Genomic DNA, 26,070 nt, shown 5'->3' with positions numbered 1-26,070 from the left:
AGTCTCACTCTGTTGCCCGGGCTAGAGTGCCGTGGCGTCAGCCTAGCTCACAGCAACCTGAGACTCCTGGGCTTAAGCGATCCTCCTGCCTCAGCCTCCTGAGAAGTTGGAACTACAGGTGAGCACCACTGTGCCCGGCTAATTTTTTCTATTTTTAGTTGTTCCCGGCTGATTATTTCTATGTTTTAGTAGAGATGGGGTCTCTAACTCCTGGGCCTAAGCAGTCCTCCTGCCTTGGCCTCCCAGAGTGCTAGGATTACAGGTGTGAACCACCTTGCCGGCCCAGTTGATAATTCTGATGGTCTCATCATCCTGTCTCTGCCTAAAACAATCTGTGACCTCCCTCCACCTGGGGGCCACGTGGACCTTCAGGACCTTCGCCTGGCTCCGCCTGCCTCTCCTGTAGCACAAAGAACAAAAGACATCACCCTGCCCCTCTCAACCACTGACCACTGCCTGAGACAGGGATGCAGGTTGTAGGTCTCAAAAAGGAGTGGAGGGGCCGGGCACAGTGGCTCACGCCTGTAATCCTGGCACTCTGGGAGGCCGAGGCAGGCGGATCGCTTGAGCTCAGGAGTTCAAGACCAGCATGAGCAAGAGTGAGACCCTGTCTCTACTAATAATAGAAAGAAATTATATGGACAACTAAAAATGTATATAAAAAAAATTAGCCGGGCATGGTGGCACATGCCTGTAGTCCCAGCTACTCGCGAGGCTGAGGCAGGAGGATCGCTTGAGCCCAGGAGTCTGAGGTTGCTGTGAGCTGAGCTGACGCCACGGCACTGTAGCCTGGGCAACAGGTTAGACTCTGTCTCAAAAAAAAAAAAAAAAAAGGAGTGGAGGATGTTTTAAAGAGACAGAAAATATTTTGCCATTTTTCCAGGCCATTCCCTGTGTAACGTATTCCCCCCCCCCCCAATTTCACGCTTCCCTGTCTATGGGAGGAGGGGCGACGTAGTCAGTGTGCTGCTTCCTGCTGAGTTGGGCGATGTTTATGTTATGATGGAAGTTTATGTTTCTGTATGCCACTGCAAAGCTTTCACAGTGTATTTACAGCAGATTACCAAGTGAAAAAAAGTCATAAGCAGCAGCTACGGCAGTGAGGATTGACAAGGCGACATGGACTGTCACCGTGTACACAGTGCCTGCTACGGGGCTGGGCTGGGAAGAAACATGGGACCTCTGAGCAGGGAGCTGCTAGTTGCACCCTGTGGTGACCTGAGAGACCAGCTTCTGCAAATTCAGAGATCATGCACAGAAATACTTGCACTGAACAAGGTTTAGGATGACAAGTCCAGCTGCAAGACAGGTAACAGAAGAGGTGATAGCCTGGAGAAATCCTCACCAAGGAGCTGCCTCTCCATCCTGTAGACAAAAAAATAATAACTAAAGAAAGGTTAGCAAAAATAGCAACATTTTCATTTTTCCCTTTTCTGAAACAGATACTTTAGATGCCTAAAGGCTGGCCCCTGCACTGGGGTCCGGTTCCTCTTCTTCCCTGGGCCGCCCTTTCCTCTGGTCTGATGGGCCGGGCTTCCTTTCAGACAGCTTCAGTGAGGGGTGAGCTGTTAGAGGCACTTGGCAGGGTCCCTTCTGCTTCTGTGCGCCCAGCGGGGCGTGGGGGGGACCTGACAGAGCCAAACGCATGCAGGCGGCCAGTACCAGCCCACTCATGCCGCGCACTGCTGTGCTCTGTTTTCTTTACTCGCGGTTGCATTATCTAAATTATCCATAACCCGATCACCCTGACCCAGCTGTGTGCTTCACGTGTTCTCTCGAGCACTTGTGTGGTGGGTGCAGCGTGTTTCTGCATTTCCTTGGCTGGTGTCGTGTCACAGCACGAGCAGTCTGTTTGCAAAGGAATGTGTGATACGCTGTGCGGTGAGTCCGTCACGATTTAACCGGCTCTGTGTGGATGGCTGCGGGGATCTGGGAGTCTTCTTCCCTCCTGCACTTGCGGGCGTCTCTGCGCAGACGGCACCGACGGGCCTGGCGGGAGTGACGCCTGGCTGTGCCAGTGACGGGCCTGGCGGGAGTGACGCCTGGCGGGAGTGACGGGCCTGGCGGGAGTGACGCCTGGCTGTGCCAGTGACGGGCCTGGCGGGAGTTGTGTCTGGCCATGCCGGTGACAGCCTGTTCTCCAGTCCCTTTCTCTTCGCTGCCCCCTTGTTTGTTTTTTTTTTTGAACTGGAAAGGACTTTACTTTCAATTACAAAAGAAATATACATGCATAATCTTATTGTGGAAAAAATCAAATATTATAAATATGTTTACATTTGCCTTTGATCACTGCATCCTACCTACAGATTCTCATCTCTTCCCCAGGAATATTTTCTGTTACGAGTTGGTACGTATCCTTCCAGAGTATTTTTGTGCATTTACATCTATAATTGAGCTCTGTGCTGCTGTTTTTATGAGTATGTACTTTTAGCATAGCGGAATTATACTCCGTGTATTTTTTATGTATACACATATGCTTCATATACATACAAATGTGTATGTTGAGTTCATCGGAATAAATCATTTTCTTATGAAACTGGCCAAATTTCTAAATCACAGATTTAGCCAGGCTACAACTAAATTTTGTTGACTCTTCCTTTCAGGCTCCATTATTCTAAAAAAAAAAAAAAAAAAAAGTCTAAAAAAAAAAAAGTCTCACTCTGCTCTTAGGACTGGCACAAGTAGCCTTCCCGCCTCCCGCCCCTGCCCCGGGGGCGGCCCCGTCCACGGTCTGTTGCCGGCAGCCACGGAGCCCACATCAGGTGTTTCCCTCTCAGGGTCCTGTCAGCTTTGTTTGTCGAGTGAAGGAATTACTGACCGAATGAGCAAACATCAGCAATGCTGTCTTAAACACTGATAAACTGGTCACGTAAGATCTTTTCCGTGGTCCCGCGTGTTGCGTTTCTTCATTCAGGAGGAAAGCTGTGCTGCTCGTGTCCCCCTTGGAGACTGTCCTGCCTGGGGGTCCGGCACCCTCTCCACTCCGTGAGGGTCGGCAGCTTCACGGGGCCCTGCCGTACCTGGTGACAGCTGTGACGCCCTTGGGCAGGGTGTGCTTGGTCGGCTCTCCGGGAGTAGCAGGCGCACGGCCGTGGGGATGTCTCTGTGGGTGACGGTCGAGCACGTGTTGTGACGCGCCAGGCAAGATGCCTCGCCCGCCCTGTGCTCGAAGATGTCGCTGACGCATAAGTTCCTGATGCCCGTGGGCGCGGCTGGCGTCGGGTGGACCCGGTTCAGCACCTCGTACGCGTGCACGGAGGAGCTCTGCCCGGGGCTGCGCTTGGCACTTCTTGCCATCCTCTTGCTGCGCCTTGGTCACAGCCTTCTTGGAACCCGCCTTGGGAGCAGGAATGGACGTCCCTGGCTCAGGCACAGTGGAGACAACAGAAAGTCTGCCCATCTCCCGCACTTTTTCATCATCCCAGACTGAGATTCTGTCCCCATTAAATACTATCTCCCTGTTCCTCCCTGTAGTGATTGGTTTTTTCCTTTACTTTTTATTGACGTATTAATATAATAGATGTACATATTTGTTTACGTACATACTTATGAACATACTTGTATATATACATACTTGTTTATGTGTATACTTGTTTACATACATACATACCTGTTTGTGTACATACTTGTTTTCGGGGTAGATGTGATTATTCTGCAGAAGATGAGAGAGATCATCTGGGGAGAGAGCTGGCGGCAGATGCTCCAGGCAGGAGCAACCACAGTGCCAGGGCCTGGCACGAGCTGGTCCTCAACATTCTTGGAAGGGCGAGGTGGCCATCATGCCTGGAGTGGAGCAGAGGCGTGGGGGCCAGAGTGAGGAGCACGGGTGGGTGGTGGGATCGGGAGCTGTGCACACGCGTAGGCTTTTGTGAGGAGTTCGGGTTTGACTCCAAGCAGGATGGGAAGCCATTAGGCTGCTTTAAATAGGAATGGTACACCATCCGACTTAAATTTTAATGGGCTCACTGCGGCTGCTGTGTTACAAATGCTGAAGGTGACGTGGGGAGAACTGAGCGAGAGTGGGATCACTCTTGTCAGTGGTGAGAAGCAACAGGATTTCTAATGTGCTTTGAAGGTAGAAACCACTGGATTTGCCAATGGATGTGATGTAGAATTTGAAAGTGAGGACTCTTGTGTATTTGCTTTTGTGTTTCACAATATTTCTTAGAGCTCTTTCCATACCAGTACATAGAGCTCTACTTTATGAAGTGTTGTATAATAATTACATACCAGGGATAGAGGAACATACCTTATTTTGTCTTTAAACATTCCCATGTTAGTGGTCTTTGGTGATCATTTGTATACGTGTGTGTGTGTGTGTGTGTGTGTGTGTGTGTGTGTATGTGTTTTGCAGTTATAAATAATACTGTTGAAAGATCATACATTCCTCCTTGTGCACATGTCCGAGAGTTTTTCTAGATAAACACCCATAAAGTTAAGGTGCTGGGTCATGCAGAGTGTGCTCATTTAAAAATGTTTTAAAATTGTGGTAAAGGCCGGGCCCAGTGGCCTGTCATTCTAACACTTTGGGGGCTAAGGCGGGTAGATCACTGGAGGTCAGGAGTTCGAGACCAGCCTGAGCAAGAGCAAGACACCGTCTCTACTAAAAAATAGAAAGAAATTAGCAGGCCATCTAAAAATATATAGAAAAAATTAGCCGGCCATGGTGGTGCATCCCTGTAGTCCCAGCTACCCAGGAGGCTGAGGCAGTAGGATCGCTTGAGCCCAGGAGTTTGAAGTTGCTGTGAGCTAGGCTGACACCACGGCACTCACTCTAGCCTGGGCAACAGAGTAAGACTCTGTCTCAAAAAAAAAAAAAAAAAAAAAAAAAATTGTGGTAAAATACACATAATGAAATCCACCATCTTAACTGTTTTTAAGTGTCCGGTTCAGTATTGTTAAGTGCATTTACAGTGTTGTGCAACCATCACACTGTCCATCTCCAGAACTTGTTCATCATCCCAAACTGAAATTCTGTTCTCATTAAATACTAACTCCTCGTTCCTCCTTCCCTTCACCCCCTCGAAACCACCATTTTACTTCCTGTCTCTATGAATTTGACTATTCTAGGTACCTCATATAAGTGGATTGTGCAGTGTTTATCTTTTTGTGCCTGGCTTATTTTACATAGCATAATGTCCTTAAGGTTCATCCAAGTAGCACGTGTCAGAATTTCCTCCCCCCCCCCCCCCGCTTTTTTTAAAGAGGATCTTTCCCCAGCTAGAGTCAATGATGTCATCACAGCTCACTGCAGCCTCAAACTCCTGGCCTCAAGTGATCCTCCCACCTCAGCCTCCCAAAGTGCTAAGATTACAGGTGTGAGTCACCGTGCCTGGCCTCCTTCATTTTTAAGGCTGAATGATATTCCGCTGTATAGATGCACCACATGCGGTTTCTCCACTCACCCGCTGATGGGCACTTGGGCGGCTTCCACCTCTTGGCTGTTGTGAGCGGTGCTGCTGTGAACCTGGTGCGTACATATCTCTCAGACCCAGCTTTCAATTGCTGGATCATCATGGAAATTCTATTTTTAATGTTCTGAGGAACTGTCATACTGTTTTCCATAGTGACTGCACCATTTTACAGCAGTGCACGAGGGTTCTAGTTTCTTCATATCTTCACCAATACTTGTTATTGTCCATCTCTTTGATGATCGCATCCCAGTGGGTGTGAAGTGGCTTCTCACTGTGTACCTTGGGATTGGCTGGCTCTTGGCTTTAGCTTAGGCATCAGGCAGCCCTGTCTTCTCCAGTCGGGCTGGTGGCTCTTGGTTTGTTCCCTTACTCATTTATACAGGAGCTTTAAAAATTGTTCTCTTCCCCTAAAATATAAATGAAGTGCAGTTTACTAAAAATTAACAGGAAATTGCTGATTCTACTGAAGTACAGAATAGGCAGAATTGATGAGAAGGCTGATGGGTCTCTGAAGAGTTTGGACGCGGCATAATATGAGAATCACACCAATCACCAGCCAGTGCTGCTCAAGGTGCCAGCATATCGTCAAGGGAGGGAACCCTCTGTCGGCATTCATAAAGAATACGTAGGCCAGGCACGGTGGCTCACCCCTGTAATCCTAGCACTTTGGGTGGCCAAAGTGGGAGGATCGACTGGAGTGTGAGACCATCCTGGGCAACAGTGAGATCCTGTCTCTACAAAAAATAAAAAAATCAATTGGGTGTGGTGGCACGTGCCTGTAGTTCTAGCTACTTGGGAGGCTGAGGCAGGAGGATCACCTGAGCCCAGGAGTTCAAGGCTGCCGTGAGCTATGATGACGCCACTGCACTCCAGGCTGGGCAACAGAGTGAGATCTTATCTCAAACAAAGAATATTTAGGCCAGGCGTGGTGACTCATGTCTGTAGTCTCAGCACGTTGGGAGGCTGAGGTGGGAGGATCACTTGAGCCCAGGAGTTTGAGACCAGCCTGGGCAATATAGCAAGACCCTGTCTCAAAAAAAAAAAAAAAAAGAGTATTTAGATGTACCTTTGGATATTTCTAATAGCTTTTCATCATTATATGGTTTTTTTCAATCACTTTTTCTATTTTTGTTTTTACCTTAGAAAGGAGTTCTTAAAACTGTAAAGAAGTGAAAAAATACTCTTTTAGACATTACTGTCTTCTGTGTGGGAAGGAATCAGATGGCCTTGCACCCTGGTCTGGGGCGCGTTGTGTGGTGTGTGCCAGGGGCTCCCTGTGCACTTAGCTCTGGTGCCGTGGCTGAGCCCTGAGCCGTGGCAGCGCTGAGGAAGGGCTTGGCCACATACTTGGGCTGCTTTGGGAGCAGCCAACCTCAGAGTTGGCTGACGAGGGATGGGCCTGCACAGGGGGTGGGGCACCTTTCAGGAAAAGGGGCGTGGTGTGTGCAGACACACCGAGGCCTCGAGAAAAGTCCGCAGTCTGAGAGGCCAGATGTGGCAAGCCAGAAGGACATTGTCCTCGGAACTGGCTGGACTGTGTTTCTCTGCCCACCTCGCCTGGGGGCTTTGGACTGTGTGTCCATTAGGGAACAGGGACCCAGCAATTCAGAACTGCTTTGGCAGTTCTAAACTACTGCCTGGCAGTAGTGGGATTTTTTAAAAAGGAAAATAGTATAGTGGCTGGATGGAAAGAACAGATTAATGGCAGAGAGTCTGGCTGTTGTGTTCATTCAGGGGAGATACGGCGGGGGCCAGAGCCACGCTGTGGAACTGGATATATGGCAAGGGGAGGCCTGACTCCAGAGACTGGACTTGGGTTTTTTTTAAATTTTATCTGTCTATTTATTTTATATTTTGGTAGAGATGGTGTCTCGCTTTTTTAAAAAATTTCGAATACCAATGAGTCATTGCTTATGTATAGGAAATGGTTGACTTTTATATATTAACCTTATAATCTGCAATCTTGTTATATTTCCTTGTTAGTTTCAGGAGGTTTTTTGTCAGTTCTTTAGGATTTTCTACATAGATGATCATGTCATCTGTGAACAATGACAGCTTTATTTCTTCCTTTTCTTTTCTTTTTTTTTTTTTTGGAGACAGAGTCTCGCTCTGTTGCCTGGGCTAGAGTGAGTGCCGTGGCGTCAGCCTAGCTCACAGCAACCTCAGACTCCTGGGCTCAAGTGATCCTCCTGCCTCAGCCTCCCGAGTAGCTGGGACTACAGGCATGTGCCACCATGCCCAGCTAATTTTTTCTATATATTTTTAGTTGTCCAGCTAATTTCTTTCTATTTTTAGTAGAGACGGGGTCTCACTCTTGCTCAGGCTGGTTTCGAACTCCTGACCTCCCGCCTCGTCCTCCCAGAGTGCTGGGATTACAGGTGTGAGTCACCACGCCCAGCCTGGGGTCTTGCTTTGTTGCCCAGGCCTGTGTGGATCTCTTGACCCCAAGGATCCTCTTGCCTCAGCCTCCCAGAGTGCTGGGGTTGCAGTTGTGAGCCACCGTGCCCAGGCTGAGATTTCTTTTTTGATGCAAAGATGATATAAATATCTTGTGTTTTAGATTTAGTTTTTAATTAAAATTTTATGAAAAATTTCAATCTTTATCATATACAAAAGTAGATAACTTGCAGTTGAGTGATAGTTGTCAAGATTTTGCCATACTGTCCTTTTCTTTTTTTAACCTTTTCCTTTTTTTTCCCCCTAAAAAAGAAGGGGTGAGGTCTCACTCTGTCGCCTGGGCTGGAGTACAGTGGTGCTGTAAACTTGAACTCCTGGGCTTAAGTGATCCTCCTGCCTAGCTGGGACTACAGGCACGTGCCACCACGCCTGGCGGATTTTTTTCCGTAGAGACAGGGTCTCACTGTGTTGCCCAGGCTGGTCTCGAACTCCTGGGTTGAAGTGATCCTCCCACCCCAACCTCCTGATACCTTTTCTTTTTTTTTGTCATTCAGGTATCTTAAAGCATATCATAAATGTCATGAAATTTTCACCTCTGAATTCTTAGGTATGTATCTTTAACAAATAGAGATATTTTTCATAAAACCACAACTGTTTTCACAACTGACAAAGTTAACAATAATTTCTTGGTATCATCTAATCATTTTCAGATTTCCCGCGGTTATCTTAAAATGTCATTTTGTGGTTGATGTGTTCAAATCAGGATCCTAACACAGTCCACACTTTGTACTCAATTATGTTTAAGATTAGTATCTAGAACAATTCCTTTCCCCACTGATGTCTCCTTCATGCCATTAACTTGGAGAAAAACTACCAGGTGGTCTGTGGTCTTGCAGGATGACCCAGGTTTTGGGTGACCATTACTGACTTCTTAGGGCAAATTTATTTATGAGGCATGTGGCCCATTTTAGGTATAACATATGACATCATACCAAGCAATTCTGCCTTTCCTGTAAAATGGTTTTACATAGTGAAAAGTTTGGTTGAAAGTGAGGACGATCTTCAGAGTGGGACTGGGCTGCCTGGGCTTGTGGGCGTGGTGTGCTGAGCCCAGTGGGTGCCCCTGGGGCTCTGCCTCTGCCCTGCTTGCCGCCTGCCAGGCGTTCCTGTTGATCAGCAGCCTTACGGCTTCTAGTGGATTCTATGAATTTTCATCTTAATTTGCGCCATGTCAAATCAGGGGAAGGGAGTGGTCGTTTGCTTGCCTGCAGGTAGAGGTCACTCTCCGCAGGGTCGTGCTATGCCAGCGCCTGCTAGTGCCAGTCAGCAGCTGCGATACGGACACACGCTGCACACGGGGCGGGCAGGAGCTGTCAGCCTGGAGGGGCCGAGGAGGTGCTCTTGACTTAGTGCTGGACAGTAAGGTTGTCAGCTTGGCAGGTCAAGAGACTTGATGTCTGGAAACCATATTGTGGCACTTGTGCTGTCCAAACTCAAGAGAGACTGGCAAATAAGCTGGAAAATTGGCGTGTTTGCTGGTGGTGGGAAGTCAGACTCAGCCGCTTGGCCCCAGCTCCCGATGTTGGTGCCCCGAGCAAGCACTCGCCCTGCGCTGCAGGTGCATCTCAGGAGCCTGTTCTTCATGGCTAGTCTTTGCTTTTGTTTTCCTCTAAAGACCTGGAAAGGTCTAAATAAGCAGGTTTTTGTTTATGGAAACTTAGGCTTGTTGGGGGCTGTGGCGTGCCAGGTCTGGGGTGGGAAGGTGCTCACACCTGTGCCCTCGATTGTGCACTCCTGCGGCCCGAGCCTCCTCTCGCAGCACGTGGTCCCTGCAGCTTGCGGACGGTGCAGATGCAGCTGCCCGCCCAGGCCCAGTCAGCTCTCGGTGTCAGGCCTGCCTTGGGAGCACAGGTGGCTTCCCTGGAGTCGCTACTTGCTCTGACCTCTGACCTCTGGCTGGGGGTGAAGGGCAGGAAGGAGAGCACTGTCTCACCGTCTGTTGCCACGTACTGCACTGCCCAGAGCCTAGTGGCTGAAACCACGGTGACCGTTCGTTATCCCCTCCAGACCGGCACAGAGGGAATGACTGTTTTCTGTCTCCGAGTCTCCGGCCTCCGCGGAAGACCCGCGCACTGGGCTGTGCCCGGTGACGGCTCATGCACTGGCGCATCTGGTGGCTGAGGCTCCGCGCAGGGGCTGTCCTTTGCCCTCCGGGTCCCGAGTGTCACTTTAGCCACATTCTTTGAGTCCAGGCAGTTACAAAGACCCCACCTCTCGGTGGAGGAATGTCCCACTGTTAGAGGGACACAGGGGTCAGGTACATACTGGTCTTGCCACCTTTGGAAAGACGCAGTAGCTGAACGACAGTGGCGAGGATGAAGCCACCTTTGCTTTGCTTTGCTTTACAGAGAGGCCCAGTTAAGGGTTAAGGAGCAGACGGAGAGGGACTCTGTTCTGATATTTTAAAATCCCTTAAATGTAATTTCTGGGGCTACTTTGGATATTAATTGTGTTTTCCAAATTTAGGATCTAACACTCCTTTTTCTGCCAAGGGAAAAAACAAAAAAACAAAAGAGGGAAAAGAAAATCTCTCTGATATTGAAAGAATTCATTCTTTTTCTCTCCACCCCTTTTGATAATTAGCTGGAGAAATTGGTATGTGGAAAACAGTTTGAAATTAGGGGGTGGGCAGATGCTGCTGAGTCTCCTGGACTGAGGACGCTGCTCGTCTTTCAGCAGCTGTTTGGCATCTGAAGTTCTTTCTTGCCAGCGTCACGTGTCCCAGGAGAAGCTGCATCTCCCTTTCGGGTTGTGGGCTTTCCTGAAGCAGAGGAGAAAGTGGTAGATTGGAATTTGACGCATTTCTTATCTGCCCGGTGTGTTGCGTGCTGTGAGCTGATGTGCACACATGTTGATAGCGTGAGGGAGCCCGTGAGCCCGTGTGCTTCTGTGGGGGAAGGACGTTCCTCCCAGAGTCTCCCCCGCATTTGCAGTGCTGAAGTCAGGCTCCTCCGCAGCATCATGGAGAGCAGGTCAAAGAGCGTGCACATGTGTCCCCCTTCCTGATGCCTCGCGTCACGGGGCGTCTTTGCCGCACGGTGGGTAACAGGTGAGGCTGACGCGCCCACCCTCGCCCCCTGCTGAGAACGCCAAGGGCAAGACGGAAGGACCCAGAGGCCAAACCGGGAAAGATGCCCGTCCACAGGACAGAGCTTACTTCTTCCTTCTCTCCCTCCCTCACCTGCATGTCACCACTTGACGTGGCTCCGTCATTCGAGGCCACGCCTCGCGGTTCATCTCTGATTCTTTCTGAAACGCCTTTGACTGCTTTAAACTCCGGATGTGTGTGTAGCACCTACAGAGTTAAGCTTTTTGATACTTGTGCTTGAACCTCGAGTTCTGTACGAAATGCAGGGATGCGGAAGTGATGTGTGGACGCCGTTCTGAGGAGGTGCTGCTGCTCCTGCGGGAGGGCACGCTGTCCCTGGGAGGGCATGCTGTCCCCGAGAGGGCACGCTGTCCCCGGGGCCCGAGGCGGAGCCTGGCTGTGGGCTGCTCCAGGCCTGCCCCGGGGTGGCCAGGACTGCAGAGCAGACCAGAGTCTGAGGTCCCCGTGCCGGGTTGTGTTCCAGCATTTGACTTGCGTGTTGTTTGTGGTGGCCTTTGTGCGTTGTGGTGCAGGTGTGGCCAGAGCACATTTGTCCTGAGGGAGGCCCCGTTCTGCCCTTGTGTGCCAGTCTCTGGGGCCACAGTGCCCCCCACCATGGGCCCGTGCGGTTGGCCCAGCACCATATTTTGAAGATTTTTTGGGAAGTGTTTTAAATATCTGGTAACTTTGAGGATTTTACTTTTAGTCTTGTTTATAAGGACACTTTTTATGGTTAAAATCTTATTGTTGGCCAGGCGCGGTGGCTCACGCCTGTAATCCCAACACTCTGGGAGGCCGAGGCGGGAGGATAGCTCAAGGTCAGGAGTTTGAGACCAGCCTGAGCAAGAGCGAGACCCCATCTCTACTAAAAATAGAAAGAAATGACCTGGACAGCTAAAAATATATAGAAAAAATTAGCCGGGCATGGTGGCGCATGCCTGTAGTCCCAGCTACTGGGGAGGCTGAGGCAGGAGGATCGCTTGAGCCCAGGAGTTTGAGGTTGCTGTGAGCGAGGCTGACACCACGGCACTCACTCTAGCCGGGGCAACAGAGCGAGACTCTGTCTCAAAAAAAAAAAAATCTTATTGTTGAAATTAGAAGTTTTTCCTTTGGATCATTTATATTGTATTTGGTAAGTTAGAATGAATATGTTCAGAGAATATTCATTTCCAAAGTAGTTTGCGTAGTTGCGTCTTTATAAAATGAAGCCAAGGTACAACTAGTCTTCAGTAATTTAGCTAGTGTAAGAGAAGAACAAAGCTTTCTGGAAAAACGAGCAGAAGAACCCCGAGATAAGAGTATTTTGTTTTCTCCCCCTGACGTCTGCCTTTCAGACTGTTCTGTCTGCACAGCCCCTTGTTGTCATGGAGCCTCCGGAGCCAGATGTGGCCGTGTCACCTGGTGCCAGGGAAGGTGGCACTGCTGGAGGGGGTGGGCCGCAGAGATTTCCTCCTCTGGCCACGGCTTCAGCCTCCACGGCAGGGACACGGTGTGGGAGTACAGGCCACATCCATGGACGCTGAGAATAATCACTGTCGTTGCTGTGAGTTTGTTGGCACAGTTCGCCTCGTCCAGCCGTGGTGCAGAGGCAGGGATTGCTGTGGAGACTTTAGACTTTGGCCAGGAAGAGACATAAAACGATCACTTTGGAGGTAACTGTTCTAGATGTATTACTGGAGACGTGGTAAATAAACTACCTTATTCGTTTTTGCCACGTGGTGGCGGTTTAGTGGAGAGATGGTACAATGCTGTGGTTGCCCCGTCTTCAGTGAGCCAGAAGGCTCAGGTGCCCTGTCTGCAGCCGGCCAGAGCTTCCCGGAAGGCCGTTAGAGCTGCCTAACACCAGGTGTCACCGAGAGGGTTGCTAACCCTCGTGAGCAGGTTGAGCTTGACAGCGTGCGGCTGCCAGGCTGCTTAGCAAGGGCCGGGTGCGCAGGGCTGTCCTGAACGCCAGGTGCAGAGAGGCAGGGCTCCTTCCTGCCTTCCCGCCGCCCCAGGCTCCCTCTTGGTCCCTTCTTGGGGTTCGGCGGGGCCCAGGCCCACCGGTAGCCGTGCAGCAGTCGAGTCTCGTCCTTGTTGTGCCAAAGGCCAGTGCCCCATCGGTGTGGAGCTGGTGCAATTCCATTGGTTTATTCTGCCATGTCTTCAAAATTTAAATTTATAAAATTATTTAAGCACTTTATGGGCTTGTCTTTAATTATTTTAACACAGATGATCCAAAATATATCTAGTTCTTATTTTGTCTTTGAATTTTAGGAATCTTCTGAGGGGCAATGTCTGAGTTTCCCCCACCAGACAGTGTTTATTTAATAAAAGGAAGAAATCAGTTCAGTAGAAAGAGATGGGGCAGGGACCTGGGAGGCGGCACACGGGGATCGTCGGCTGCAGGGTGTGCCTGGCCCGTCACCCATGTGGGGACAAGCCCCGAGGAGCAGGCGGTTGTGTGCCGAGGGGGCCGCCTGGCCTCCCCTGCAGAGGCAACGGTGGGCTCTTCACAGAACTTCAGCCTTGATAGTTTATAGTGTTTGTATAATAGAAACGAATTTTTAAAGTGCCTAAAATAAAATGTAAAATTTATGCTGAGTGTATCATGACAAATTATATTTGAAGCAGTCATTTCATACTAAATGACGAAGGAGAAACGGCTGCTTGTAGGTGAGGAGTGATGCTGTGTTAGCCACAAGAAGGAAATCCATTCGACTGAAGGTGTCATGTATGTTGCTTTTATTTGTTATTTTTATTTATTATGTTGTGATTATTACGTGCGTATGTTGTGACTATGTTTGGAGGAAGGGATGCACCATATAAAGAGATGGGACTGTAAAAACTTGGAGAGGATCTTTTATTTTAATCGTTAAGAAAGTCTGTATCCCCACATGGAATAAAAAGGCTGATACTGTCTGCTGTGTTGCTAAAAGGAATTTGTGAGGTCACTAGAATGAACGTAACTGCACACCAGTATTCACCTAACGGGTATGCTGCATTTATGGACTTTGCATGTGGGTGCCTGGTCCCCTCTGGTCCCTTTTCTGAACTTGCGTCTTGTGACAGCTGCTGGTGGCAAGTTGCTGGTAGCTGGTGGTGCACTTGGCCTTACACAGCCCGCATGGGGTCAGGATTCTGCTTCACCTTCCAGAAACCTTTTCCCCTTAGGTTTTTGTATGTATCTAAATCTACCAATTTGCATTTAAGGAAAAAACTTCATCAACTGAAAAATTATCCTTTTTTCTCCAGCCACACCAGTGCCTTAGACAATATAGGAAGATGGGCATTCACAAGAGTAGGATATAGTTTTCTAGAAGGATAGCAGAGTGCAACTGCAGCGCATCAGACGTGTGCGGGGTGGGCTCCGTGTTCTGCCCTGTTCCCCTTCTCTCAGAAGGCCTGCCTTGTTGCCGACCCCTGTCGCCCATTCTGGTCATGTGGGCGCAGGTTTTGCACCTGTGCTGAGCCACCCCTCCCCCGGCACTTCCCCCCTTGACGCTCACCGGCTGCTCCAAGTGGGGTTTTGTTATCTACGGGCAGCGAAGTTGAGGGAGGATCTGGGGAGGCCAGTGAAGGAGCTGTCGCTGTGATTGCTCTGGAGTCACAAGTCCCAGCTCTGGTTTTACTGTCAAAAAAGGCAGGTTTCTGTGTGTCTGTCAACAGTGCCAGCCTCCTCCCGGCACCCTGCAGGGAGGTGACGGTGGAGGGAGCCACTGGCCCAGCTCAGAGCTGGGGGGAAGGACTGGGGGCCCTTGTGCTGCAGTGGGCAGGAGGCAGGTGAGCCTTGCCCTGGCTGTAGATCCTGAAGATGTTCTAATGGCTTTTAATTTTGCTTAAGGAACACGAACATTTAAGATAGTGTTTTGGTGGTGGTGGTTTTTAAACCATATTGAGGAAGAGTAAAGTCTTAGGACTGTGAAGGTTTCTCTGTTCCTGTTGGGAGAGGGAGCATCCTTAGGTGGCTGTCTTGGTCCCCTACCCCTCTCGCAACACCCCGCCCCTTTTGTTTGCAAGAATCTTCGCTGTGGCCCCCGGCACCCTGTGCTCTCTTCATCCCCCTCCTTGCTGTCTTCTAACCTAGAGTTTTGCATTTAAAAGGCCCTTTGATTGAAGGAAGCCCTAGAATTCCTGGAAATCCCAGGCTCTGGGAGGGAGTTCCTTTTTTCCAGCTGGGTGTGGAAGTCGCACGTGAAGTCTGCTCCCACATGCTCTTGAGTTCGGGCAGATACACTGAGGATTAAAAGAAAAAGCTTCAAGGGAACCGTTCTGCAGTCGTCACAATGTGATTTCCAGTGGAGAGAAGCAGCCCTTGTCTGGGTACGAGTCAGAATGTGGCTGTGCTCCCTGTCACGCTGCACACGTTGGTTTCCTCTCTTAGCTGCCATGCTGGGTCGTGTGCTCGACTGTGCACAGGTGGCACTTGAAAATGCGAGAAGGTGTTCGTGGAGAAAATGGCTGCCAGGTGTTCCGCCAGGTGGGGTTTGCCTCTGCGTTGCCCCCGGGTACTGTGGCGGTCGGGCTGGACGTGTGCGTGCTCCCAGGTCCTGTGGCGGTCGGGCTGGACGTGTGCGTGCTCCCAGGTCCTGTGGCGGTCGGGCTTGACGTGTGCGTGTTCCCAGGTCCTGTGGCGGTCGGGCTGGATGTGTGCGTGCTCCCAGGTCCTGTGGTGGTCAGGCTGGATGTGTGCGTGCTCCCAGGTCCTGTGGCGGTCGGGCTGGACGTGTGCGTGTTCCCAGGTCCTGTGCCGGTCGGGCTTGACGTGTGCGTGTTCCCAGGTCCTGTGGCGGTCGGGCTGGATGTGTGCGTGCTCCCAGGTCCTGTGGCGGTCGGGCTGGACGTGTGTGTGTTCCCAGGTCCTGTGGCGGTCGGGCTGGACGTGTGCGTGTTCCCAGGTCCTGTGCCGGTCGGGCTGGACGTGTGCGTGTTCCCAGGTCCTGTGGTGGTCGGGCTGGATGTGTGCGTGCTCCCAGGTCCTGTGCCGGTCGGGCTGGACGTGTGCGTGTTCCCAGGTCCTGTGGCGGTCAGGCTGGACGTGTGCGTGTTCCCAGGTCCTGTGGCGGTCGGGCTGGACGTGTGCGTGTTCCCAGGTCCTGTGGCGGTCGGGCTGGACGTGTGCGTGTTCCCAGGTCCTGTGGCGGTCGGGCTTGACGTGTGCGTGTTCCCAGGTCCTGTGGCGGTCGGGCTTGACGTGTGCGTGTTCCCAGGTCCTGTGCCCCCTTGGGCTTGACGTGTGCGTGCTCCCAGGTCCTGTGGCGGTCGGGCTGGACGTGTGCGTGCTCCCAGGTCCTGTGGCGGTCGGGCTGGACGTGTGCGTGCTCCCAGGTCCTGTGGCGGTCGGGCTGGACGTGTGCGTGTTCCCAGGTCCTGTGCCGGTCGGGCTTGACGTGTGCGTGTTCCCAGGTCCTGTGGCGGTCGGGCTGGACGTGTGCGTGTTCCCAGGTCCTGTGGTGGTCGGGCTTGACGTGTGCGTGTTCCCAGGTCCTGTGGCGGTCGGGCTTGACGTGTGCGTGTTCCCAGGTCCTGTGGCGGTCGGGCTGGACGTGTGCGTGTTACTACCGGCTGCAGTTTCCCTCCTCCATCTCGTGTTCCCACGTCCGAAGCCCAGGTCCCCGTCCTTAGGTAAGGCTCTTCTTGCAAAGGACAGAGACTCAGGCCACCCAACACAAGAGAGAGGGTCCTTTTGGTGTCGAGATTGTTCTTTCTCCATCCTGAGCTGGAGAACTGTCAGGCCTGAAGTCCCTGCCAACAGATGGCTTTGGTTCTGCCATCGCGAGTCCTGTGTGGAGCCCACGTGGGCAACCTCGAGACCTGGGCAGAGGGTTTGTTACCGGTCTGGGCTACAGATCCTGTCTTTAACCCTTTCCATCCACATCGGGAGTTCTGACCGTTTTGGTCGTTGGCCCCTTGCAAAAGTGACAAGAACCAGGTTCCCTCCTGCTAGACAAAATGTAGGCTCAGCTTATACAGAACATTTGAATTTCAGTTTCAGGAGGTTTTTATTCTTCCTGCTCTGGTCCTGGGCTAAGCTGGGGCCCCAGGCCCTGCCCGGGCTCGGCCATTTGTCCTTCCAGATGCGTCCTCCGCACGCCCTGCTCGGTGCCCTCCAGGGGCGTCAGGGAGCAGCTAGAGCCTGGCCCCCTTGGCTCACTCAGCAGACACTGATTGTGCACCTGGGTGTGTCCAGTGGGGGAAGCAGAGGTGGCAGCTGAGGCAGAGGCTCCCGGGTGCCCCGCGGGCCCCTCCCCTCCCAGTCCTCTCAGAAAGGCCTCGGGTTCTTCCTCGCAGGTGCCGGCAGTGGAGGCGCAGGGGGTGCCTCAGGGAACAGGACCAGTCGTCCCCCCACCGCCGTGGGGCCCAGTGGTGGACAGACGGTTGTGTCTGCGGGTGGGGGACACGGGGTGCCCAGATGGGGCTGAGCGAGGAGCGCTGTGCCCGCCGAGGGCACCACGACCTGGCTCTGTCTGACACGAACCTGTCGGTTTCTGTGTCTTCTACCCCAGGCAGAAAAGGGTTGATGAAAGGACCACAGAGGTTTTGGCCACAGAGGCCTCTGTCACGTGTGTCTGCTGCTGCCGTTGCTGACAAGCCCCACACTCGCAGCGGGCCTGGCTCCGGGCCTGGCTCTGCCCTTGGGTCCCAGCGTGACGGTCGTGAGGATGTGGCCCGTGTGTCCACTGAGGTTTCCCACGTGCCTGGGCCAGCACAGGTGCTCAGTGGTAGTGACTGACCTTCCCTCCGTGTGAGCAGCAGGGAGCCGACCTCCTCAAGTCCAAGGAGGTCTGTGTGGTCCACCCAGGGCACAGGTCCACCCGGGTCCCATCCCTGTGGTCTGGGGGCAGCATCAGGTCGTGCCTGCAGGGCCTTGCCCCCCACAGAGTGTGTGTCTGTGCGTGCCTCAAAAGACCACGTCCTTTCACGTCCCCTGAGGGTCTCAGGGACCCCTGGGGTCCTCAGCTTACACTTCGAAAACCCCCAGTGGCCACACGTGAAGCTCGGGGGAAGTGGAGGTGCTGGCCTAGACCCTGCTGGAGGGAGCTGGGCCATGCTCGCGTCCTGTCTTGGCCGCACGCCTGTCTCGGCAGCACACCTGTCTCACACACCTGGCGAGCGGCGAGGTTGCCCTCTCTGTCCCGGGGCTGCTGTGGGCTGCCCTGGGAGGCACTGAGGGTACCGGACCCTGGTTTCCAGCGGGGTAGAGGAGGGAGGGACATTATGGAGGTGGGAGGGTTAGTAGGCTGGTGGCCCAGGCTGACAGGGTGGGGCATGGCCCTGCTCCTGGGAGCCAGACTTGCCTTGAAGTGAAATTAGCAGTGAGCTCAAGGTTCAGTGGGAGCATGCTGAGAAAATTTTCTGGTGTCTTTTGGAGAAGACATTCTAGAAGTTATCAGAAGTGTTACGGAGTTATGCTCTTAGATTCTGGGAGCCTGAAGTTTCTGGAGCTTGAAATGGGAAGACGGAGTATTCAGCATCCGCCTGCCCTGCCCGCAAGACGTGGGCAAGGCGCTCGCTAGCTCCCTGCCGCCTCTCCTCCTGGGACTTGTGGCCGCTGCTGTGTCCGGAGAGACCTGGTCAAGAGCATTTGTGTGTCTGTGTTTACTTCTCCAGCCAGACTCTAGGCTGCTTGAAGGCAAAGATTTTTGTCTTTAAAAAGAAAATTCCAAGAGGCCTTGTGTGATACATGCCTCTACGTGGTAGACACTTAAACTCAAATATTTAATGATTTAAGTTTCTTATTGAATTTTTTCCATTTTATCCATTTCTGTAACTTTTTGGTGGGTTGGACATTTGAAATACAGGAATTATTGTCAGCAGCAGAATGCATTTTGAAGTGAATTATAGCATTCCTATAACAGAGCCTGAGCATTTTAGATATCTAATTACATAAGTTATACATGAATGCATTCTTACTGTTAAAAAAACTGTCTCCAAAATACAGATGAGGCCAGGTGCAGGGGCTCATGCCTGTAATTCTAGCACTTTGGGAGGCCAAGGCAGGAGGATTGCTTGAGGTCGGGGGTTCGAGACCGGCCTGAGCAAGACCGAGACCCCCTCTCTACAAAGAAAACCAGAAAAATCAGCCGGGTGTGGTGGTGGCACCTGGAGTCCCAGCTACTGGGGAGGCTGAGGCAGGAGGATCGGTTGAGCCCAGGAGTTTGAGGTTGTTCTCAGCTGTGATGACACCACTGCACTCTATCTGGGGCAACAGAGCAAGTCTCTCTCTCAAAAAAAAAAAAAGAAAAACAGTACAGATAAAGTAGAAGTTTCTGGGGCTGCCTTCTGAACACCGGTCCTCCTCCTGTGAGGGACTGTGCTGTCTGCTGGCCTGAATAAGCCCCAACTGTCCTGCTGCTGACTGTGGCTCTTGCACTGCTTTGTCCTTGGCTTCCTCCAGGTGGGTGCGTTTGGAGAAGCTGTGTTGGCGTGTTGTGCATCTGCCGGTCAGCTGTGTTGATGGCTGTTGTTTCTTTTCAGCAGGCAGTTCCGGCGAAGGGGGAGCCGAAGCAGGATTGCTGCGTGAAGACCGAGCTGCTGCGAGAAGGTAAGGGCGGTGCTCCCGTGCGTCGGGGCGGGGCTGCACGGCAGACGGAGACCTGCTGCTCTCCCTGGCCTCTCGCCGGTCCCGGGCTTCCGACTGTCCTCGCTCTCGCAGGCTACTGTGCAGAGTCCCATCTGTCCCGTTGCTGACTGCACGTCACGCAGACACACACAGACCTGCTAGAGAAGGAAAACACGTCCCAGAGTCTGGAAAGCACAACCCCGCATAGCCTTGTGTTAAAGTATACCCGGGAGATGAACGCGTGGTCACACGAGTGTTTGTGGCAGCTGCGTGGATCACCACAAGCGGGAAGGGACTCGGAGTCCTCCCCTGGTAGCGACGGGGCGGACCCGCCTTGGGGCTCCCCGCAGCAGGCCGTGGGCGCAGCACCACGGGGCAGGCTGCGCGATTCGTGCAGCGGCGTGGGTGGTGCTTGCTACGTTGTGAGCAGTGAAGGCGGCCGGACCCGAAAGGCCACACACTGATGCCTCCGTGTGTGTGGCGCACGTGGGGAGAGCACAGCAGTGGCTGCCGGCGGTGGCGGGAGGCGTGTTGCGGGGGTCTGCACGGGGCGGCCGAGGGAGACCGGGCTGCAGCGCTGACGTGGGGGGAGTGGTGGCCGGGCCGCTCTGCATTTGCGGGAGGTGCCCACGGAGCTGTGCACCCCAGAGGGTGTGATGGACGAGTCCACAGTGTAACCCACGTCCACTTGGCCACGTTGAGGGGGAGTGGACCAGGTAACCTTGGAGAGAAGTGTCCTGACGACCCCCTGATGCTGGCTGCCACAGGAGAGGCTCAGACACTGGCCCTGGGGAGGCTCCTGGCTGGGGCCTGTGTCTGCGAGACAGCCAGGCCCCCCCATGCACCCCTGCCTGTGTCCTGCCCTCGCACCAGACAGCCGCTGGGCACCTCGTGCAGCCCACCGGTCGCCTGACTGCTCACCCCCTTGCGCTGTGGCCACCCTGTTCCCTTCTGCTGCCACCCTGGCCCGCCCTGCAGAGCTGCCCCCACACACTGTTGTGCCTCCACCTATGTCACACCGCACGGGCCTGTTGAGACCTGACTGGGTGTTTTCTTCCTGTTCTTTGGCCCCTTCTTTTTGCCACCCCTCTCTGCCCTTGAAATGATCCTTCCTGCTGGCTCCAGCGCTCTCCGGCCTCCCCCCTTACCTCCCAGGTCGCCCCCCAGGCCTCTTCTAGCAGAGCCTGTTACACACGTGGAACTGGCATTGCAGGGGCCATGCTGTCCTTTTGTCCCTTACGCACTGCACCCGAGCTGCAGCCTTCATCAATCTTGATTAATCTTTTTTTTTTTTTTTTTTTTAAGAGATGAGATCTTGCTTGGTCACCCAGGCTGGAGTGCAGTGACACCATCACAGCTCACTGCAGCCTCAAACTCCTGGGCTCAAGCATCCTCTCACCTCAGCCTCCCAAGTAGCTGGGACTACAGGCGCACACCACCACACCCGGCTGATTTTTCTATTTTTGTAGAGACAGGGTCTTGCAATTCCATTGGTGTTTGACTCCAATATTTTGAGGCCCTTTTATTGTATATTCTTTTTTCTATAATCTACTTTGCTATCAAAGTAGCCACTCCAGCTTTTTAAAAATTCATTTTTGCTCATGTTTGTGAAAGGGCTGTATATGCAGAGTGGCCCCCAAATGCTGAAGGAACCAAGAAAGCAAAGAACAAGGAAGGCAAATCCAGTTTGTCACTAAAGGGTAGTTTATTGGGGAACTTGTGGAGGGAAGCTAGTGTCTAGGGCTGCGTCCAGACCGGTGTGTGTCTGCACCGTTACCCGCGAGACCCAGGGCTCGCACACCATGGGGCTGGGCTGCGTGCTCCGTGGGGAGCTACAGGCGACCCTCCAGACAGGCAAGAGTGCCGGGTGAGCCAGAGCCTGTGATCTGTGCAGTAGCATCACAGTTGCTTTGCCCTAAAGGCAGGATTTGTAACAGTGCACGTTCTTGCACTCAGGACAGTAAATAAGGTAGGAGTCAGGAGGTGTTCGCAGGACTGGGGTGAACCAGAAGTCGCCGGGGTGAATTAGCATCCAAGATGGGGTCAGCCCTGACCGCACAGCACGTGGTATACCTTTGCCATCTCTGCAGCCTGTGCTGCTCATTTTGCTAATATGTGTTTTCTTGTAGCTGTATTGTTTATTGTATTGCTTTTTTATCACTCTGATCATCTCTGCCTTTCATTTAGGGTTTTAGGCCATTTACATGCTTAATAGCATTTTTTAATTTCCCTTTTAGTAAATTTCCTTTTCGGAAAATGATTGTGTCATTCTCCCTTTCTTCCGGTAGGGTTTCTGCTTTTTCATGCTGATTAAAGGCTTATATCTGAATATCAATCCCTTGTCAGTTTTAGAAATTGCAGTTGTATCATTCTTCATTGTTTAACCTGCCTATTTAAATTCCTTGTAGAGCAAATATCTATAATTTTGATATAATCAGATTTTTCTTTTGACGATTTATGCTTTTGATACTTTATGAATTTTCCCAGTTTCTAGGCCATAGATCTGTTCTGCATTTTCCTTTATGAACTTGAGGTTTCCGACTGTTTGGGACGTTATTTCCCAAGTGTGAGAGCAAGGGACTCGCCATGGGCCTCACTGAGACCAGCAGGCGGGGGCGCTGGGGGCTCTGGCTTCTGGTTCAGACTCAGCAGGGGGGGGGGTCTGTCTGTCTCATCCTGCTGCTGGTCCCTGACCCGCACCCGCTGAGCAGGCAGCTGGAACCAGCTGTGCCCGTGGTGTTGGTCAGGGCCCCTGCAAGTTTTCTCTGTTACAGTGAGTCTGTTTTCCCTTTTCCATGATTTGTTATTGTTTTCATGATTTACTTTGTCACTTGTGAAAATTTATTCTTCTGTGTATGTTTTACATTAAGGTCATGGAGTTCTTCAGTACACTGTGGGAATTTTGATTAGAGTATCATTGAATTTATAGATTTAATTCGAGAAGACCTGACAGCTTTGTAGTGTTGTCATCCCATTTAAGACCATGAAATGCCCTCTGTTTAAAAATTTTGTCTACACAGGCTTTGAGTAATCTTGGTTAATTTTTTATATCCTTTGTAGTTTTTCCTGCTTTTGTGAATAATAGCTTTTTTTTGGTCTTACATTTTCTAGTTAATGTTTGGGTAGAGAAATACCTTTGATTTTTTAACTTGATTTCAAATTCAGCAATCGTACTGCACTTGTGTGTTTAGTCAAGGGTTGATTCTGTCTCCAAGGGACGATGACATCAGGTGGGATGGGATGGTCTGTCCCTGCCTCTCCGGCCCCCGTGCCTCTCATGTCTCTCTTTCCACTTAGGTTCGCCCAGCACCTCCGTCTTTGTGTTACGCACGAGTGGTATTAGTGAGTGTCCTCATGTTCTCATCTTATATGTGGTTAATTTCCTAATTGTGAATAAGTATACATTTGCTGCAGAATTTGGTCTATAGCTTTCTCCAAGTTCAAGAGGCGTCTACCTGTTCTGTTTTGCTAAAGGTTTTACAAAATTATTAATGGCTTTCTATTTATTCAGAAAGTATTATTACACATATATTATGTGCCAGGCCCTGCTTGCTTGCTCAAGCCACAGTTGTGAACAAATAGAAAGAGTATCGTCCTCGTAGAACTTACATCCTGGGGTAGGAAGGACAATCAGTGTGATAAATAACAGGGTCTGCAGTGTTAGCGGCTCGGCTCACGACACATAGAGCAGTCAGGGCCGCTGAGGGGCGGAGCCTCAAGCTCGATCGAAGCTCTCTCTGCGTCCAGGGATGTAATGGTGAGTTCTTTGCTTCAGCCTGTCGGTGAAGTTAAATATTTTTGTCTGTCTTCTGTGTGAAATGTATTTCTTGTTTATGACTCCTGGGTAAGATCTGCCAGTGTCTGCAGAGCAAGGCACGCAGACCCAGGGTAGCTGGAAGTTCGGCCCCTTTCCTGACTGCCTGCTCAGGTTTGTTCTTGGGAAGAAGCTACTTCTGAAGCCTTGTGTTCTATCAATTCCCAACACGCTCGGTTTCTCCTTACACTGGTGACTCTAACTTAACCAATTAACTTTCAAGCTTAATGTTTAAGAAATAATTTTATCTTTCATGTTTGAACTTAAATGTTAGTTTGTATATGAAATGAAAGGACCGTCTGTAGGAGTTTCATGTAAGCCAGTCAAAGACATCGTGTGGTGGTGTCGCGGGAGGGCGGGTGTGCACAGCCGGTGACGGTTCTCTGTCCTCTGTCCGCAGAGATATCTATGGCTGCCGATGAAGGTTCCGCAGAGAAGCAGGCGGGAGAGGCCCACATGGCCGCAGACGGCGAAACCAACGGGTCTTGTGAAAAAAGCGATGCCAGCAGTCACCTGAATGCAGCGAAACACACTCAGGAGAGCACAAAAGTCAGCCCACAGGAAGGTACCAATAAACTAACCCGAATAGCAGAAAATGGGATTTCAGAAAGAGACACAGAAGTGGGAAAGCAAAACCATGTCCCAACCGACGACTTCGTGCAGACTTCTGTCGTGGGCAGCAACGGATTCTTCCTGGGTAAAGCGGGCCTGCAGGGGCAGCCCACGAGGACTAGCGGCGCACTGGCCTCCTCGCTTCCTGGCCATGCTGCAAAAACCCTTCCCGGAGGGGCTGCCAAAGGCAGGACTCCAAGCGCTTTCCCCCAGACGCCCGCCGCAGCATCGCCTGTGCTCGGGGAAGGGAGTGTGGACGCAGAGGACAGGAAGCCCCCCGCCCCCGGCGCCGATGTCAAAGTTCACAGGGCACGCAAGACCATGCCGAAATCCATCATGGGCCTGGTAATTTTGTGTCTTCTCTTGCTGTTTCCCTTCGTTCTTCTCGTCCGTTTTAATGATGGCGAGTGGACTTCCATGCTCTAAATGGCAGTGGCCATCCAACACAGGGTCACCTCTGGGCCTGTGGAGAGCTAGGAGGTGCTGCTCGTGCCTCATGAATGTGTGGCAGAGCTCAGTGACTCTCGCTTCCTTTTTGGGCTTAGCTCTTCTGATAGGATCCTTTTGCCCTGGTGTGAGGGTGTGTCAGACGCTTTCAAGGAGGCCACTTCCTCCTCTGCTTTGGCTTGGCGCTTTCCTTCCAGCTGGAGAAGCGCAGCTCGTCCCTGCTCCACTGAGAGTGAGCAGCGGGCAGCGGGGCAGGGCCACGGCGCGAGAGTGAGGCCCAGGCCCAAGGCTCCCTCCCGACCCCGCGCCGCCGGACTCGGTCTTGCCTGAGAGCGCAGTGAGCCTTGTGTCCTGGAGGGCCGCACCGGCAGGGCCTGGGCTGGGCCCGCAGCGTGCTGGTCTGTGGCTTATGCCCTTATCTTCCGTGGCGCGTGCCTGATGAGTTTTCAGACTGTGTGTGGTGCTGTTACCTTGCTCTCCCACCTTGGTTTAGTTTGGGTCTGAGTTCTGGGTGTATGACCGCATTCCCGTGGAGTTTCTCGTATCTGATGTCACTGGTGAGCATTCAGAGTCCGTGTTCTTGTCCTTTGTGGATCATCTGCAGTTTGCAGCCCTTCAGGGCTTCGCATGCAGAGCTTTTCCCACGGGCCCTGTCCGTCTGAGGGTTCGTGTCTTTAGCTCCAGAAAAATGCTGTGCGTAGTTTTTCATTTTCTTCCCATAGACTTCCTTTTAGGTGGTTGGATCTTCTATTCCTTGGATAGTTCCCTGCCTGTTTTCCAGCTTCCTGATTTGTTCTTTAGCCCTTCACATTCTTGCTGTTCATTCTATATGTTGATATGTTTTATTCTGACGTGTGTTTTTTATATTCAATGTCTCTGATTTTAATCTTTGTTTCTGTTTCTCTTAGAAAAACTGTTCTGAATTATATTTTGTCTTACCCTTCAAAAGATAGTGATTGTAATTTTTTATAGTCTGTTATAAATTCTGATTCCTTGTGTGAGAGTTCTGCATGGACTTGGCAGCTCGTGTTCATGGTGGTCTTTCCTGACAAATGCTGACTTCCTGTCCCCCAGGTGTGTCGCCTGTGTCCTGTGTGTACTGGGAGTGACATGCCTGCCTGCAGGGCTGGGTGGGGGCTGCCCTCTCCCCAGGGCTCCCTGCAGCTGCCAGGGTTCCATTCTCTTCTAGGACAGCCAGGGTGGGTGCCTCCCGATGCCAGCACCTGACACTGGTCCTGGCCCTGGGCCTCCTCCAGCATGGCCGGCCTGACTCAGCTTCAGCCTTTTGCGATATTTTTCAGTATGTGTCAAAATTTTAAAAAAAAATCCTTAAAATGATTACAGATTCACAGGAAGCTGCAGAAACAGTGGGGACGTCCTGTGTGCACTGCAGCCAGTCTGCCTCGGTGGCAACCTGTTCATAACCCGAGCACGGGGTCAACATCAAGACAGGTGTGAGCCACCACACCCGGCCTATTGCAGATGTCACACAGATGGGATTGTAGGGTCTGTCACCTGTGAGAGCGGCTGTTCTTGCTTCGCGTCGTTCTCCTAAGCTCCATCTGGGTCGCAGCGCTAGGCTGTTCCTGCGCGTGCTGGTCCCTGGTGCTCACGGTGTGCCGGGCTCCGCCTCGGCGCCTCCCCCGCGGGAGGACACCGGTGTTCCCAGTTTCTGGCTGTTACGTTCAAGCTGCCC

At 51.9% G+C, this 26,070-nt stretch overlaps 1 protein-coding gene across 14 annotated transcripts in view; it reads left to right on the top strand.

Annotated features, from left to right (window-relative positions):
- Positions 1 to 26,070, top strand: part of EHMT1 (euchromatic histone lysine methyltransferase 1) — a 169,602-nt gene that overhangs the window by 53,020 nt on the left and 90,512 nt on the right. For 7 of the 14 annotated variants that reach the window (XM_045563188.1, XM_045563176.1, XM_045563178.1 and 4 more), the window contains exons 2-3: positions 19,417 to 19,483; positions 23,716 to 24,272. In XM_045563188.1, the coding sequence (XP_045419144.1) occupies positions 19,417 to 19,483; positions 23,716 to 24,272 (624 nt within the window). Of the gene's footprint in view, positions 1 to 100; positions 119 to 8,397; positions 8,419 to 17,488; positions 17,722 to 19,182; positions 19,337 to 19,416; positions 19,484 to 23,715; positions 24,273 to 26,070 lie in introns of those variants that run through there. The other 7 variants (XM_045563177.1, XM_045563184.1, XM_045563186.1 and 4 more) reach the window with 6 other exon arrangements.

This window comes from Lemur catta, chromosome 10 (genome assembly GCF_020740605.2).
Source record: "Lemur catta isolate mLemCat1 chromosome 10, mLemCat1.pri, whole genome shotgun sequence".
Classification (NCBI taxonomy): Eukaryota; Metazoa; Chordata; class Mammalia; order Primates; family Lemuridae; genus Lemur; species Lemur catta.
This window is presented reverse-complemented; position numbering and strand designations above follow the sequence as displayed.